Source organism: Mirounga angustirostris, unplaced genomic scaffold (genome assembly GCF_029215605.1).
Source record: "Mirounga angustirostris isolate CCGP_5_RB_7025 unplaced genomic scaffold, mMirAng1.0.hap1 SCAF_6, whole genome shotgun sequence".
NCBI lineage: Eukaryota > Metazoa > Chordata > Mammalia > Carnivora > Phocidae > Mirounga > Mirounga angustirostris.
Genome location: NW_026991714.1, coordinates 102,938,281 through 102,952,214, shown reverse-complemented (window position 1 = coordinate 102,952,214; position 13,934 = coordinate 102,938,281). Strand labels below are relative to the sequence as shown.

The window sequence follows — 13,934 nt, the reverse complement described above, 5'->3', positions numbered from 1 at the left end:
ACCTGCCCCCAGCTCGACCTGGGGTCCTGGCAGTTGGGGGACCGCCTACCCTAATCATCTACCCTGTTAGGGGCCCCGTGAGATCCAAGCCAGGCCAGGCCAGGCACACTCACTTCATCAGCATCTGATTGCCTAGAACTGTGCTTCATTTCACAACTGCTCCCAGATCCTGAGGGATGTTTTTCTGGGGCCTTATTCCGGGATCAAGAGCAGCGAGAGGGAAGGGTGAGTCAGGACTATGTCCTGGGAGAGCTGGCTGGCCAGGCTCTCTGGCTTCCGGTGGGAACCGGGCTCCTGGAGACGTGGTGGGGCGGTAGATCCAGGAGGCTGAGGTTGCCATGGATCCTGATCTGGCTTGTGGCAGAGAGGAGGCCGTTTTGTGCCCTAATTCACTATTCTTCCCCTCTCTTCGCTGCCCTGTCCTTCAGAGTTGTGGCCCCTTTGGCTCCAGCCTCTTTAACTCCATCCCACGGGGATACAAGTGGACCAGCCCAAGAGTGGCTCAGAGTTGAGGAAGCTGAGAACAGAGAGTACATGGTCCCTCTCTGGCTGCTGTACTTGAACTCAGAAGAATTTTTGGTGCAAGGAGCCAGGCATCCCCAGTTTTCTTCCCTAATAGATATTCTATCCCAGGAGTTAAAAAGCCTGCTGGAAGAACGAATACTCATGTAAACTGCAGAGTCTGGGTGACAGCGATGTGTCAGTGTAGGTTCATCGATTGTAACAAATGTGCCGGGCTGGTAGGGCATGCTGATGGTAGGGGAGGCCATGTGTGTGGGGGCAGGTGGTATGTGGATGCTTTCTGGACTTCCTACTCAGTTTTGCTATGAACCCTAAACTCAAAAAAATAAAGTTTATTGGTGAAAAAAAAAAAAAGCCTGTTGGTTATGAGGCATTCTGCAGAACCTGAAACAGCTTTGGGAGAATGGCCAGAGGTGTGGAGTGAAGAGGAGGGGCCGGTAGTCGTCCTGTCTCCAGCCTGAATGGAGCATGTTCTACCTGTGATCTGCTTGCTCCCTGCTCTAAATTCCTCTAATGAATAGACTCTGTCTTCCTTCGTGCTGAGCTGCCCCAGCAGGTTCAATCACAGTCTGGCATGATGGTTTAGAGCAGTACTGCTGAAACTTTTATGTGCTCAGGAATCACCAAGGGATCGCATGAAACTCGGGTCTGATTCAGAAGGTCTGGGGTGGACCTGAGCTTCCTCGGGAGTGTGGTCTCCAGGGGAGGCTCACACTGCCGGTCTGCGGGCTGTGTGCGGGGGAGCAGGGTGTGTGGCTTGGCGATCGTGTCGTCCAGGTTTGCGTGTGGGATTTGCTGGCCTGGAGCTGCAACCTCCAGCAGAATATTTAGCCTCTTCGTGGAGCTGTGAGAGGGTTCAGTGGGTAAAGGAGGCCTCGGCTTGGAAAGAATGGAGGCCATGAAAACAGGATCCCCAGCTACCAGAAGTGACCTTCCCTAAATCCTCAGCCGCAGCTCAGTTTGCAGGGTATTTAAGCCAGGCTGCCATTTTTCTTGAACCCAGGCCCCATTCAGCTAACGCTAAATGGAGCAGAAACAGGGGCAAAGAAAAAGAAGAACACCTTGAATCCTGACCAAGCAGCTCCTAAATCTCTGCCTCGGGCAGTCCTGCCCACCTGCTCCTGGGGGGGCAGCCTCAGTCCCCCACTGGCCCCCAGGAAGCAGGACCTCCTTTCCATCATGCTATTGCTGCAGACACTTTTAACGGTGACACTTTCTCAGAGCTTTTTGAGCCAAGATTTGCTAGTTAAAATGTGGCATATTGTTGGGTGGTTTCTAAAGAACCGGAAATAGCCACCGCATTTGGGTTATGGCGTTGTTAGTCCTTGAAGGTATGAAACGTCAAGTGAGGGTATTTAGGTGTTTGGGCCGTTTTTCCCTCCACAGTTTTTAAAGAAAAAGTAACTAGTTTTATCGCTGAAATGCAGCAGATGCTTTATCATTCTTTTCCAGGTCTTTCTGTCTGTGGACTTGGTCTGGCCCTCCTTGGCCTTCAGGCCATATACTGTGGGATGGACTGAGCGTCAGGTTATTTTTTTCCCCATACATCCATAGCATCCTTCACTTCTACTTTGTAGCCCTTTCCGCAGTAGTGCGTAGTGACATATTTGTGTAAGTGCCGGTTTAAAGCCCGTCTTCCCCATTGACCCGGAAGCTCTGTGGCCACGCCTGCTTCTGGAAAGGCGCCTCGTGGACACTGTTGGGCGGAACAGAGTGGCCAGAGCTAGTGGGGACAGGTTGGAGTTCCTTTGCCTAAGAGGACAGAGAAGGGGACTCCTCGCAGGCAATTCCACAGTATCAAGGATCTTGCTGTCAGTTTGTTTTGGGTTCAAGTCTCAGTTCGGCCACTTAGGATGACCTTGGATGAGTTCCTTTCGGGGCCTCGGTCTTCTCTCCTGTGAGATGGGGGTAACAGAGGTAACGTGAGAGCTCAATAAAATAACGTATGTAAAGCACTTAGCACGATGTCTAGCACATAGAAACAACTAAGTAGTGGTGCTCACTTGGGTCATTATTATCAAGATTCTGCTGGATAGACACTTAGGGTGGCACAGTCAAGTTTTTCCTCTTGTTCTCAGTTCTCTTAATTTTCTTTACAAATGGAAAAAAAAAAAGATAGCATCTTGTTCAGCTATGAGGCCTTTTGCACCTGTCCCTTCTTGTCTCAGTGGTACCTTGCTCTGGGGCACACATCAAAGCCTTTCTCTGAGCTGAGTGGCCTGGAAGGATTAATCTTCCACTGCGGCTCTTCTCTTCTGATTCCCCTGCCCTGCTTCCTCCCACCTGGGCTCTGTGTGTGGCCTTCCTGGAGAAGGGCAAGTGCCCGTGCCTCCCCGCCTCGGCATAGGCCTGGGCACCTGGACTTTGTGCAGCACTCTCAGCCCCGCTGTGTGGGACGAGGGGGCAGGCCCAGGGGTGGGGGGCCGGCAGAGGCAGGGCCAGGGGGCAGGACTCCCCTGGGAGTGGTTGTTAGCATCCTACCTGCTCTACTGTTAGTCCCCTCCCTAATGAGGCTGGTCTTTAGCTTCTGGGACAGCTGATTTCCAGGGGATTATTTGTATTACACACTTTAATGCTTTTTAATAGCAAATTTTTAATTAAATGGAAAGTCCTTTTGGACATGAGGGAACGCAGCTACAGCAGGACTCTGTGCGCAGCACCGACTCAGACCAGAGAAGCGCACGTGGGGAGAGGGCTGGCAGGGCTTTGGGGGAGCTCACTTGAGCATGCCCAGGTTGATTGGGTGGGAGGGAGGAATGGGTCTGGCTGTAGCTCCTTCCTTCTGTCATCTGGGGGCCTAGTGAAGTATGAGCTTGCTCGCCCAAGTACGGGAGACGGCAGTTGGAGGAGGAGGGATTTTTGAAGTACCTCCTGCCTTTGATCCCAATGGTAAATCACAGTTGGGGGTGGAATTTGGGGTAACCAGATCAGATCAAATAAAGCAGGCAGCAGGAAGTGTCAACAGTCAGTAGGCCCTCCATCTAGCCCTGGCAGGCCCGAGTCCTCATTTTTGTCAGCTGAGGAGAACCACGGAGCTGTAGGAATGGCCAAGTGCCTGTAATTTATGATCTTGCTGTGGTGGGAAAGGCTGTAGGGAAGCGCCGCAGCCCTGAGGAAACAGTCTGACACCGGAAATGGGACCTGTCGTGTGGGGCAGTAGGCAGGCTGGGTCCCGCCAAGGAAGAGACATGGTGACTCCTGTGTATCCGAGAACTTCACCGGCCAGCTTGGTGTCAGGCCCTTCCTAAAAGTGCTCTGTGAGGTGCTCCTGAAACTGCCCGGGGCTGGCGTGAAGGTCAGACAGAGGTTCCGCATCAGGAGGGTTCAGGTGAGGGAAGGGACAGGGACAGCCTCGACAGCCTGCCAAAGCATCGCCTTGTGTTTGCATGAGAATGGTACTCAGGGGTTGGCATTTAAGCCCGAGGTGGCTTTGTGGGCAGAAGCTTGAGGAGGAGACCTCAGAAGACATTAGGCTGGTTTTTTGCCCAGGAGCTCTGGAGGCGGGAAGTGGGAATGGATTCTGCCTGCAAGCCTTTGCCGGCAGCTGGTGAGCTGCCCCGCTCTGCTCGGTGCCCTGGCCTCCCAGACCAGTCCGTGTTGCTGCTGTAGGCACGCTCGTGGGTAGTCTCTCTCACAGGCCCCATTGCTCTGGTGCCTGGCTGTGTGGGCTACACCACATTTCTTAGAGGAAGCGGTGGGGTAGACCCGTCTGTGGAGGCAGAAAGAGCTGGCTTTACATCTTGACCTATTGCTTCTTTGGCCTTCGGTAAGATACGATGTCTCTGAGCCCCCAGCGTCCTCATCTGTGGGATGGGAGGAATCCTCCTCTCGGGGTGGTCGTCCGGAAGAATCAACTCCTCAGGGACAGCCACTTTGTCCTTCCATCTAGCATGGAGTCCCACACGTAGCAGGCACTCAGTAAATCCTTGTAGAATAAGTCATGTCTGCAAAGAGCCTAACCCCAGGCCTGGCATATAAGAAGCGCCGAATAAACAGTGATTGTTGTCCTTCCTTGAGTCTGCATGTTGCCTCCCATGCTCACCATCCGTTAGCCTCACTCCCTGTGACTTGCCGCTGGGTGTTACCTTTCCAGCTTCTTCCCCACCCTTTAATTCCCTGTTTCCCATCTACTCCTGTGAAAGGGCTCTCAGGCCCTTTGGTCTTGTCATCCTCTGTCCCTCTGCAGTCAGCCTCCCTCGGCGCCCCTTGCTCTTGCCCTGCGTTACACTGTCATGCAGCAGATCCCAGGACCTCCTTCTTTGGGACTAGCCCCTCTGGGAAGGTTCCTGCTTCTCTCTGTCTTGTCTTCTTAGCCACAAAGCATCTCTCTCTTGCCTACGTCTGAGGCGGTCTGAGATGGCAGCCGGAGCACTGGACCCGGGGTCTGGTTGTTTCTCTGCTCTGCAGCCGTGTCACCTCGTCTTGGGGGTGGGGGTGACAGGCATGTCGCCGCTTCTCGCTGCCACTCCTTCAGGAGATCGTCCAGGGAGGCTGGCAGGCTGGGGCAGGGGTGGGGTTGCTGAGGAGAGGAGTAGGTTTCCAAGGTTTCTCTCTGTTAATCTCTGTCCCCATCTCCTCTCTTGCAGTGCGCCTCCATGACAGTATTTCTGAAGAAGGGTTTCACTACCTCGTGTTTGACCTGTAAGTGCCACTTTCTGAGGGTGTGGGGGCCTTTCCCTTCAGCTGGCTCACCATGAAGGCTTGGAGAAAGACCTAAAGTGGGTCTTCAGCCTCTGCCGAGGGCCCCTCTCCTTTGCCTGAGGGAAAGGATTTGATTTTGACCTTCCTCTGGTAATGGGCAGGTTGCGGAGGGGACCTCGTTGCTCACTCACGGTCTCCCCAGGGCTCCAAACCCCCAGATGGCATTACTCTCGCATTTCTGTTCAGCAGCATACCTTGTGCAGATGCTTTTTTTTTTTTTTTTCTTGTTTCTTGTTGTGTTGTCCTTAGTGGAGAAATAGACTACAGCTCTTCGCATCACCTTAAAAATTCTGGGAATTTAAAGGTGGCTTTTATTAGTCATAAACTGGACTCCACTTGGTCTCTCCTCCACTTTGGTTGTGGTTAAATATCTCAAAAGTAGCTCTTCACCTCCTGGAAATGCCTCTCTGGTATTTTCAGGATTGGGTCTCTGTGTCCTTGATCTCACTATTCTTCAACTTTAGGAGTAGGTCTGTCCTTCTTGGGCAGCTGTGTATCTCAGTATTGATATTGGTCTCAAATAAAACTATGACTTTCTGAGTAGGTTGATAATTTTCTCTTAGATCCCTGTATATTCATCTTTGCCTGAGTATTAGCTAATCTGTAGATTATAGACACAGAAATGTGCAGGAGGAAGGGAGGGCCCACGTTACCCCAGGGAGAAGCCCCACGTCATTGAAGGATGGAACATGTTTGGGCTCTCAGATGGAATGCATGTGGAGTTGGGATTTCTTTAAAAGCTGTTCCGTGGTGTGACCTGTTGCCTGTTGGATGCTGGGATTGGCCAGCTGACCTGCTTCCTCTGACCCTCTCTGTCTGTTGGTTGCAGTGTTACCGGCGGGGAGCTGTTTGAAGACATCGTGGCCAGAGAGTACTACAGTGAAGCTGATGCCAGGTGAGACAAGGACCCTAGAGTTCCGGGTGAGTCTTGGCCACTTCAGGGGGACAGGCTTTGTGCCTGTTTGAAGAGTCTTTGGATATAGATCAGAAGATCTTCTGTCTGGACAAAGATTCCATAGAGCTGGACCTGGGCTGCATTTTAAAAGTTAGAGCCGTCATTTTTTTGGCAGAGGGGAAGCACTTGCAAGTCTCCTTTACCCTTTCACCCCAGAAATACCTTTTCTTTGCACTACTGTGTACTTGCAAGCCTGCCCAAGGGCCCTCCCTACCCCTGCTTCTTTCCTTTGACAAATTTTACTGTGTGCAAGGCACTCTGGGGATGATCCAGAGATGGAGAAAACGTGGTTTGTGTTCTGAAGGAGTGTAAGCATCTGAGCTAATCAACCAGGAACCTTCTCAAAAGAGATTCCAGCCTGGATCCCTTAGTCTCTTGACCACCACGACCAGCCCTGGTGTGGGGCACCTCAGGCGGGAGGACCGTTCCTTGGCCACATCCCTCAGCCCTCAGCCCCCCGTGGCAGCCCTGGCAGAATTCTGCCCACACTGCAGCTCTCGGGTGTTTGTGTGGCCTGTCCTTCCCGCCTCGGCTCCTCCCCCAGGCCCCGAGTTTTCTCCGAGGGTGATGTCCATGCAACCTGGTTTTGATCATCCTGCCTGCAGCTTATCTGGCATATGTGGCAGCTCTGGCTGCCTCTAGAGAGTGGGGGAGTGCAGCTTCCTCACAAATTTCTCAACCCTGAGAGGCCAGTGTTTGCTGATCAACTTCAGATGCTTCAGCCTCAGGAAAACTTCTCAAGTGGGGAGATGAATTCCAGTGCCGGCAGGGGAGGACCAGACCCTGGGGCAGGAGGAGGCGGTGACCGCCCTGGGAGCCTGGCGGGGAGGAGGGAGGGCTGGCCAGGGGGAGGGGAGGGGTGGTATGTGACTGTGCCAGTGGGCTTGGCCTGGCTCTGCTGGGACACTTCGCACTTTTGCCATTTTTGGCCAGAAGGCTCTCTCTGCTAGCCTGGCTCTGTTCTAATTATACATTTCTGTGGAGACTCGCCTCTTCAGCTCAGTCTTAAAGTCTCTTTGGCCTACTCATGGGCTGTGTTCTGAAGGGAGGCCTGAGCCTCAGCCTCCAGGAGCCTCGTAAGACCCGTTGGCTCTTGTGGAAGCCCCAGAATCAGATTTTAGAGAAGGAGTCAGAAGTCCGGGTCACCAGCCGAGCGCCTCTCTGCAAGCCTGCTGCACGTACCTGCCGGGACCTGCTGACGAGGGCCTCATTCTCTAGGCCCGTGATCCTCAACCTCAACACCACTAACATTTGGGGCCAGATAATTTCTTGTTGTGAGGGCCACTCCTGTGCACTGTAGAGTTTTAGAAGTATCCCTGGCCTCTACCCACTGGATGCCGGTAGCATCTCCACCTTAACTGTGACAACCAGCAATGTCTCCAGGCATTACCAGATGTCCCCCAGTTTTCACCATTGCTCTAGATCGCCAATGCTCCCTGCCAGGAGTTTGACTGCAAGTGTGGCAGGATGTTTTGGAAGGTGGGCAGCCTGATTCAGGATGGCAGTGGGGGTGCCTGGCTGGCTCAGTTGGTGGAGCATGCGACTCTTGATCTCAAGGTCGTGAGTTCAAGCCCCATATTGAGTTCAAACCCCGCACTGGGTGTGGAGCCTATCTAAGAAAAAAAGAAAGAAAAGAAATCGCAGCTGAAGGTGACCCTGGGTTAGTTTTTTTTTTTTTTTTTTCCTATGCAAAATCATTACCAGAAATGCTCTTCGGTTGCCCTGTTTGGAACCTTCTTAAGGACATCTTTTCTTAAAGGGGTCTGTGTACTGGCTTTTATCTCCCCTACTAGATGATAAACTTCAAGGCAGGCACTAGGTCTTACTCATCTTTATAGTCTGTGTGGTACCAAGCACAGTGCCTGGAGATAGTCAGTCAATGTTTAAATAAATGAATGAGTGTGCCCCCCCCAGCAAAACAACTGAGGTACAGTTGTACTATTCTTCCTAAGATGCCACCACAAACCTCTTCTCCAAGAACAGAGTTACTATAGGGGGAAGAAAAGAAGGAAGGGGTTGGATGGTCTCTATTGCTCAGGAGTGTCCCCAGTCTCTTGGAAATGGACTGGTGGTATTGGCCCTTTACCGTCTAAGGAGGCATGGTGAACTCTGTGCTAGTCTGTCCTCTATCTAGTGTCTATCTGGTGTTCTCTATCTAGCCTTTATCTAGTGGGAGACCCTGGACAAACCACTTAATATGCCTGGCCCTCAGTTTATTCTTCTGTAAAATAGGTTGAACTAGATGATGTCCAGAGTCCCAAGATTTTAGCTGTTGTTCGGTGATTTCCTTGTGACTCCGCAACCCAGAGTTCCATGCTTTCATCTGTAGTGTGTGGTCCTGGATGAGTGGCTGACATTCCTTCTCCTTGTGCTTTTGCAGCCACTGTATACATCAGATTCTGGAGAGTGTTAACCACATCCACCAGCATGACATCGTCCACAGGGACCTGAAGGTACTACCCAGGCTCCCCCTTTGCCTCCTGCTTGTGAAGCGTAGGCGCCACCTGGTGCCAGGTGGTGGGACTGCGGGGACCCAAACTAGGCTTCCCCAGGGCCAGAGGGTGGGTGGGTGCCTCACGAGGTCTTCTCTTCCTCATACAGCCTGAGAACCTGCTGCTGGCGAGTAAATGCAAGGGTGCCGCCGTCAAGCTGGCCGATTTTGGCCTAGCCATCGAAGTACAGGGAGAGCAGCAGGCTTGGTTTGGTAAGAGTGACCCTGTCTTCCTGGAATGTGGCCCCCGCCCTTCCTCCTCTTCCTGATCTGCTTTCCTCTTTCAGAACTAGAAGCCAGACCCTTCACGGTCCCCGTCTCCTCAGAGACTGGAGAAGGGGGTGGAGGGTACAGAGCGGCCCCTGGCCCTAGGCGACTCAGTGCAGTGAGTCTAGCTGTTGTCAGCACCGCATTCTTGCTGCCCCTGGGGAGAAATGGGAGTTCCTGGTAGGCACACGGACTTGCCCTCTGATTTTATTCTGGGCACTACAAGAAACCCAGCCTGTCATCTCTCGCTGCCCATGTGCTGAGAGCTTATATAGCAAAAACAGCAGGAACGAGAAGGGGCTTGGGGGGAAATTGCTGATGTGGTTTTAACGACAGAGAAAGTGGGTTCAGTGTGCCTCTGCCCTTTCTTCTGCTGCAGGTTTTGCTGGCACCCCAGGTTACTTGTCCCCTGAGGTCCTGAGGAAAGATCCCTATGGAAAGCCTGTGGATATCTGGGCCTGCGGTAAGCCCATTCCACACTCTCAGCTTTTTGGTGTTAAGGGCCCTCAACTTCCAGCGATGGTGAGAAAGAAGCATCGCTATTCCTTGTGGGCCCTACAAGTGTGGGGCGTGTGTGAAATCACGGTGTTTGCTCTAGTGTCCCGGGGATGGCTGTTCTCATCACACGCTCTGCCCCAAGTGTTTCCTGGGTTATACTGCATCCTTCCTAAAGAGGGATTGACCCACGCCTTAGAGGATGGGTTACGTCTAAAGAGGTCCCCGATGGGGCTCCGTGACTTGGGGAGTGAAGCACAGCATTATCAGCTGATGGCCACTTCAACCTCTGGTATAACCTTGACTTTCTGGGTGGCTGAGTCCTGTGTGGCTTTTCTTGGTTCCTCAGTGAAGTCGGTGACTGACCCCAATGACCTGTGTTCTGTCTCGTAGGGGTCATCCTGTATATCCTCCTGGTGGGATACCCTCCCTTCTGGGATGAGGATCAGCACAAGTTGTATCAACAAATCAAGGCTGGGGCCTATGATGTAAGGACTGGTTTGTTCTTGACCCTTGGGCTGTATCCACAGGAGGGGGCATGTTTAGTGTGTCATGGGATACAGGGAGTGTCAAGGGACTTTGAGGACCCAAGGATGGGCATACAGGTCTCGATGCTTGCCACGCCGTATCCCAGGAGCAACTTTTTTTGCACAGCCTTTCTTGGTAGCTGTAAAATCGAGGAGCCCACCGAAGCTCTTTGATCCATTATTTGCAGAGAATGGCATGAGAAGTGTGGTGTGCCACGTAACATAGGGACAAGAAGTGGCGTGGCTTCTCCCACTGCCGTGGGGCCTTGGGCACGTTGTGGAGCCACTGTTTCCTTCTAGTAAGGAGATGGGGTTGAACCAGAATATGTTGGAGTCCCTGCTCTGACCGGATATTCTGGCGTTCTAACCGTGATTCTGTCTTCCTCGCCTGGTCTTTAAGTAGGCACAGGTACTGGGATGCCCCAGGGCTTCCCCAGCTCTCTGCCGGGCAGGTTTAGATAACACGGGGTATCCTGCTTATAGGAGTTGGGACAAAGACAGAGCCTCCGTTTCAGGGTGTGAGGCTCACAGATTTCATATGCCTCCTTTCCCTCTTCCTGCTTAGTTCCCATCGCCAGAGTGGGACACAGTGACTCCTGAAGCCAAGAACTTGATCAACCAGATGCTGACCATAAACCCTGCAAAGCGCATCACAGCTGACCAGGCTCTCAAGCATCCATGGGTCTGTGTAAGTGTCTTCACCCAGGGTGGAGGAGCTCAGGATGTCAGCCCTCAGTGTGCCCTCAGTACTCTCTTCACACTCCTGTTTATGAGCAGAGAATGATTGTTCTGGGCCCTGAGCAAGGACCCAGCAGAGAGGGAGGGATTCAAGGAAGCAGGTGGCCTCGTTGGCTTCAACCTATCTCTCCCCCACTTACTTGTCAGATGTGACTTAGTTCTGAATGAGGGCTTTGGCTGACCCTTGAGACTCTAGGTAGCTGATGAGGGAAAGCAGCTCGCAGAACCTAAAGTGAACTGCCAAGCTTCAGGTGCATATTCAGATCTCAGCTGTCACAGCTGTAATGGAAATGTGACCAAGATCCAACAAATAAACAAAAGGGGCCTCTGGGCAGTTAAAAAGAGCATCTTGAAGTTCGTGACTGGAAAAAAAAAAAAAACTCACCCTAGACGAACCGCCCCCCCGCCCCGCCCCGATCAGGCTGTCAGTGTGGATCAACATACTCTGTTTTCATAAACACTTCTGCAGAATTCTATAAAGTGAAATGTCTGTTTTCAAACTAAGAACAGGGTCTGCTACAGTTAGGCCTCCTGACAGCCACGATGCATTTATGTATTTGTCCTTTCCCACGTTTACTGAACGCCTCTTCAGTGCCAGTCGCTGCATGGGTCCTGGCGATACCAAGATGAGCGAGGCGTGGTCCCTCCCCTCAAAGATCTTAAAAATTATCTGGGGAGCTAGGCACTCAAACAGGCAACCATTCTGCAATGTGGCAAGTACATAAAAGGATCTAATGAGTGCACAGGAACTCTTGCCATCTGGTGAGCAGTGAGATTACTGAAGGCTGCATGGAGGAGGTGACCCCTATCCTGGTTCTTGGCAAATGGCTGGGAGTTCCTCAGGATGATAACCTGCAGGCAGAGGTTAGCATGAGCCGGGGTGAAAGGCCATGGGAAATTGTGGCAAGTTGAAGGAATGTTAAGTAGTTTAGTTGTAGATGAAGATACGCCTACAAAAATGCAAGAGAATGAAGCCAAAAAGATTCCATGACATACAAGTTTCTGCCTAACGAGTTTGGATTTTATTCGGGAAGCAAAGGGAACCATTTAAGGGGTTTAAAGAGGGAACAAAGGGGCGCCTGGCTGGCTCTGGCGGTGGAGCATGCAACTCTTGATCTCGGGGTTCTAAGTTCGAGACCCATGTTGGATGTAGAGATGGCTTAGAAAAAAAAATAAAATCTTTTTTTTTTTTAAGGTTTTATTAACTTATTTGACAGAGAGAGCGCACAAGCAGGGGAGAGTGGGAGTGGGAGAGGGAGAAGCAGGCTCCCTGATGAGCTCCCTAGCCCAATGCAGGACTCAGTCCCAGGACCCTGGAGATCATGACTTGAGCCAAAGGCAGACGCTTAACTGACTGAGAGACCCAGGTGCCCCAAAAATAAAATCTTTTTAAAAAATGAATTAAAAACAAAGAGGGAATGAAATATCCAGTTAAGAAAGGTCACTTTGGAAGCTGTGTACAAAATGGAACTGAAAGGAAAGGAGGCTGGGGCAGAGAGTTCAGGAAGCTGTTGTAATTGCCCGAGCAAGACCGAATGAGGTCTCAGCTAAGGGTAGTGTTAGGAGCCTGGGTGGCATGGCAAGGAGTAGACAAATTTGAGAGATACTTGGTAGATAGGCTTAAAAGGATTTAGTGACCAGTTGAATTTAGAGAGTGAAAGAGAGCAAGGGACTTGTGGGGACTGCCAGATTTTGAGCTGGTAAGAAGCACGGAGTTGTGCCATTCACTGACTCAGAGGAAACCCAGAGGAAGAGCCAGTTTGTGAGAAAGGATGATGATCTTAGTTTGATTGAGTGTGGTGTCTGAGGACCTCTAGCTGGAGATATCAGATGGGTAGTCAGAAATGTGGTTCCAGAGATTAGAAAAGAAGTCAAAATTGGAAACGTAGGTTGCGGTCATTTCTGTGTGGGTGGTGTTGAAATAAATGGGATTGTTTTTATGCTGATGGAATTCCCACTGTGGGTTTGTATTTGCTTCAGTAAGAGAAGGGATGGCCACTGAACACCAGCATGGAAAGACAGGCTGAGTTAGAGGGGCCAGCAAAGGAGGCTGGGAATGAGAACTTCTGTGGCAGAAGGAGGTTCAGGAGCAGGAGACCCTAAGAAACAGGAGGTCTCAGTAAAGGAGCGTCTGTAATCAGATGCCACAGAGAGTCCCTGATAAAGATGGGAAAGAATCCATGGACTCTGACCAATTAAAAGCCAGTTTCATTATTTCACTGACAGAGGCAGTGGAGGGAGAGACCGAAACCTTTCTTCAGTGAGGATGAAGAGAGAAAGAACTGGTACTATAGAGAGAAGATGATGAGTCAGGAGAGTTTTTAAGTTTTTGTTTAAGGAGAGTCTTGAATATAGTGTTTAGACTGCAGAGACGAATATAGTCTAGAATAAGGGGTTTAAAATATTGACTCACTGAGGAAGCAAAGATTGGGATAGTAAAAAGAGGTTGAAAGCAAATGAAAATCACTTTGTGGACGGGGGTCTGAAGTCGAAGGAGTTCTTGCATGAGGATCTCTGATTTCTCTTTGTGGAGAAATTTATACTTTGGAGGAAGAGGTAAAATTATAAGACTCAGAAAAAGTAGAGGAGGTTGGGAGACTTGCTTTGGAAACCAGGAAAAGGAGTGGGCCATGGGTGAGGAACAGGATTGTGGGGCAGCCCAATGGGGTTATGGGCACCAAGCTGCATGTTGTAGGATTTATCTTCCTAGCAGGCTAGCAAGGACAGCAACAGCTAAGGGAAGGGGTGAGCAACTTAAAACGGGTACTCAAAGACTAGGGATATACTATGTTCTGGGAGTCATTTTTGGAGTCCCCACCCTCCACCAACTTACATAACTCAGTAGCCCCTGAGGATGTCACTATATTATGATATTATGTAACAATTGATACTGAGTCATCAAGGAAATTGTAAATCATTTCCAGTGGACTCTTTAAGGAAGAAGGAAGTTACATTGCAGAAAAATTACCATCCAAAATGATGAAAAGTGAAAAGTGAAAACCCTTCACTTCAAGGTGAAGACCCTTAGCTTCTCAGATCACAGCTTTATTCAGGTCCTGTGGGGGTGTGTTGAGAGGGGCTCTTGGAAGGAATGAACCTTCTCTGTAGAGAGCAGGAACCCTGCCTGTTCTCTCACTGCTCAGGAATGTGGTAGGTGCTAAGTAAACAGTTGCTGAAGGAGTGACTGCATGGGGATCACAACACACAGGATACTCTCTTCTGTTCCATAGCTTCCATT

General features: G+C 50.9%; 1 protein-coding gene across 29 annotated transcripts in view; it reads left to right on the top strand.

The window, feature by feature from the left end:
- The window catches only part of CAMK2G (calcium/calmodulin dependent protein kinase II gamma), a 54,679-nt gene that overhangs the window by 14,776 nt on the left and 25,969 nt on the right, over positions 1-13,934 (top strand). For 24 of the 29 annotated variants that reach the window (XR_006791308.3, XR_006791309.3, XM_045878110.3 and 21 more), the window contains exons 4-10: positions 5,109-5,163; positions 6,053-6,118; positions 8,559-8,631; positions 8,780-8,882; positions 9,316-9,399; positions 9,825-9,919; positions 10,524-10,646. Coding sequence is in view for 27 of the 29 variants with exons in the window: in XM_045878110.3 (XP_045734066.1) it covers positions 5,109-5,163; positions 6,053-6,118; positions 8,559-8,631; positions 8,780-8,882; positions 9,316-9,399; positions 9,825-9,919; positions 10,524-10,646 (599 nt within the window). In the remaining 2 variants the exon portion in view is untranslated. The remainder of the gene's footprint in view (positions 1-5,108; positions 5,164-6,052; positions 6,119-8,558; positions 8,632-8,779; positions 8,883-9,315; positions 9,400-9,824; positions 9,920-10,523; positions 10,647-13,934) is intronic. The other 5 variants (XM_064594848.1, XM_064594851.1, XM_064594850.1 and 2 more) reach the window with 1 other exon arrangement.